Consider the following 3,075-nt stretch of genomic DNA (forward strand, 5'->3'; position numbering starts at 1 on the left):
TTGAAAGTGACTGATCAAACCATTTTTAATGTCTATCATTAAACATTGTAGTAATTTGTGTGATGTATTACCTCCCCAGCACTGTGAAACCACAAGATATAAATAAATGGAAGTTCAATTTTGATATGTTTGTTTTCTCCTTTCTAATCCCTTTCCTCTCATCTCTTGCACTATTTCCCACTTTTTCATTTTTTCTTTCTCTCCTCCCACTGCCCCTTCCTTGTTTTTTATCCCTTTGATTGCAGGTTATCCCACAGGAAGATGAATCTATGAGCAGCTTGATGTATAAATACATCATCCATGAGGACTTGCTGCCTATGATTGGAAACAATAATGTCCTTCTTGAAGAGATGGACACATATGAGTGGGCTCTCAAGAGCTGGTCGCAGTGCTCCAAGGCTTGTGGAGGAGGTCTCTTTCTCTTTTATGTTTCTTACTACATTGAGAAATAGTTAGCCACGATAGTCTGAAGTCAGGCAGAAGGCAGGGTAGATTTATACCTTATGCACTAATCAGGATGTGAATTAAGGGGAAGCTTGGGGGGTGATCCCCCCATAAGAGACAAGACCCCCCTGTAAGATTTGAAAATCATAACAAGGGTGGGGGTGAGGGGGGGTGGAATCTCTGATTGGATTGCTCCTTCACTTAGATGGACTTGTTAATCAATGAACTGGTTTCGTTTTTTTGCAGACCCCCCAAGAGTCAAAGTGTAATTTGAACCCTGACACTAATCACACCAGAGATATACAGCATAAACTTTTGTAAGCACAGGGCTTTGTAAGTTCTCTGCATATGAAAGCTTATGCAATACAGCTCTGATTTAGTTAGCCTATAAGATGCAAATCTACCCTGCCTTTTGTCTTACTACATAGTCACACATGTGTAGCTCTCAGATATCTTGGACATATAGGACGTTAGAAGAATCCCATCAGCCCCTGGCTTCTAAATATCCAGATATTCCTCTTCCTGAGCAATTCCAGGCCTTAATCTTATCTCATTTGGGAAGAGAGTCAAAGTTCCTTTGCAGTATTCTGATGTACTTCATGTCTAAATCTGCTTTGATGCAGTCTCTGTGCTTCCACATGCTTATGATTTCTGTGGATTCTTGGAACCTGGGATTTAATGCAGGGTAATGCGAGCATCCATTATAAAGGTATGAACAATTATTGCCAAGCCTTCTTTGAAACAGCCTTACTCTATATGCACAAGGACAAATTTTTCAGCATGCATTTTTAATTATGCATACATAATTTTGAATGAATTTTGCACACTTAAAAGAAGTAATTCTGCACATGGTACAATTTTGTATGTACAAATGTGGGATTTGCCCACATTAGAAGCACTAGCAGGTTCTGTGGGCGTGGTTAAGTAGGATCACTGAAAGTATTACTTTTTGGCTAGAAACAGGTATTGCTAAATGAAGTGGATCAGCTGTACTGTGATGTGTCACAGCACCGCTGATCTGCTTTACTGGGCAAAATGCACATTGTCCCTTGTTCTGCCTTTGGTGGTGTGGAACAAGGGGTAATGTGATCTCTGGATGTGGTTTTGGGCTCGGTCAGATCCATCTCCATGATTGGCTTTTCCCACTCAGCCAGACTTGCTCCAGTGATTGCTGGGGTTGGGTCTTGGTGAGATTCCCTGGGGTGCCTCTCTGTAAGCATGCAAAGCTGGGTAGGTGTTCTGGGGGCTTGAGGGGCTCTCAGGCCCCTAGAACACCTGCCTGGGGTGGCTGGAGTGTGCAAGCAGCTCAGGCTGCTTGTGTTCTTCTGTCACAGAGTGAATAGATGTCTGCCATAATAAAGTGGCAGAGTCTATTCCCAAGCAAGTGCAGCCAGTTTGCCAAATGGTAGCAATGTTGTTTTTATGATGTGGATTTTTTTCCACTGGGGGAACTAAACTGGGCTGAGGCCCACTCAGCTCTTTTCACTGAAAGCCATAATATGCACTGGAGCTAAGGGGGCAATCTGCTAAATGCACTCCATAGTCTCCAAAGAGTTTATGCCTGTGGCTTATATTGGAATTACACCCTGTGCTAGAACAGAACTTGGATGCAGTCAAGAAACTGGCCCCAGGCCTACAGGGATGAATTGATGGTATTACCTATTTGCCATAATTTCTAAGGGTCAAGCAGGAGTAGGTATTAGAGGGTATTTCTGACTTAGTAACAATATCTTCCCACCATCTGCTTGTTGACTAAAAATGTGTTTATGCCTTTGTGCCTTACAGCATAGAGGAGTCATTGTGTGGCTGCATTAAAGCTCCTTCTATGAAATGCTGAGCTCCACAGTTAAAATGCAAATTTCATAGTGAAAAGCAAGAGGAGCTAGTTAGGGAAATCCAGCTGTTGGTTGAGAAATTGCAGTTCTAAGCCAAGTCTTGATCATACCAACAGTTCCCTCACCCTTTGTGTATTTTCCTTGCTCTGGTTCCTTCAGGTATCCAGTACACCAAGTATGGCTGTCGGAGGAAAAGTGAGAATCGGATGGTGCATCGGAACTTTTGTGATAATGGCAAGAAGCCCAAGCCAATCCGGAGGCGATGTAACCTGCAGGAGTGCTCCCAGCCGATGTAAGTTCTCTCCTCTACTCTCATGGCACTTCCTCTTGCTGGTTTTTTAGTGCCTGCATGAAAGTGCTAAGGGTTAAGACAGGAAGGTCTGGTCATTTTCCCATAGTAGTGCCATAGCTAGCCTTTCTCATTCCTCCCTTGCAAGACAGAGGTAGAGGCATTGCGGAGTGAAGTTGTATTCCTTTAAATACTTTTCCCTCTCCTCTAAAGTGACAACATCTAGGTGACACAGTATTGTCCAGATAATCTGGGGATGTTTGGAAGGAAATTGACTACAATGCAAGTCTTGGAAAACATAACCTAGCAGATTATGCAAGCTCTGAGAGGGACCAAGACAAACCACCCATTGTTTGGCCTACTTGAGTGAAATGTGTTAGAACAGAAAGGGTCCTAGAAGACCCTGAGGGTCCTAGATCTAGGCTGAACCTCATTTTCTGCAAATCAAGTAGTTCCATTGATTTCAGTGGTGCTGGGCTGATCACACCATCTCAAGATTGTGGAATC

The 3,075-nt window shown here is 43.2% G+C and overlaps 1 protein-coding gene across 3 annotated transcripts in view; it reads left to right on the plus strand.

Moving 5' to 3' along the window:
* Positions 1-3,075, plus strand: part of ADAMTS14 (ADAM metallopeptidase with thrombospondin type 1 motif 14) — a 168,317-nt gene that overhangs the window by 151,067 nt on the left and 14,175 nt on the right. For all 3 annotated transcript variants that reach the window (XM_019507809.1, XM_019507810.1, XM_019507811.1), the window contains exons 17-18: positions 246-411; positions 2,439-2,571. In XM_019507809.1, coding sequence (XP_019363354.1) covers positions 246-411; positions 2,439-2,571 — 299 coding nt within the window. The remainder of the gene's footprint in view (positions 1-245; positions 412-2,438; positions 2,572-3,075) is intronic.

The sequence above is a fragment of the Gavialis gangeticus genome, unplaced genomic scaffold (genome assembly GCF_001723915.1).
Source record: "Gavialis gangeticus isolate Ggan-Ray unplaced genomic scaffold, GavGan_comp1, whole genome shotgun sequence".
NCBI classification, from domain to species: Eukaryota; Metazoa; Chordata; order Crocodylia; family Gavialidae; genus Gavialis; species Gavialis gangeticus.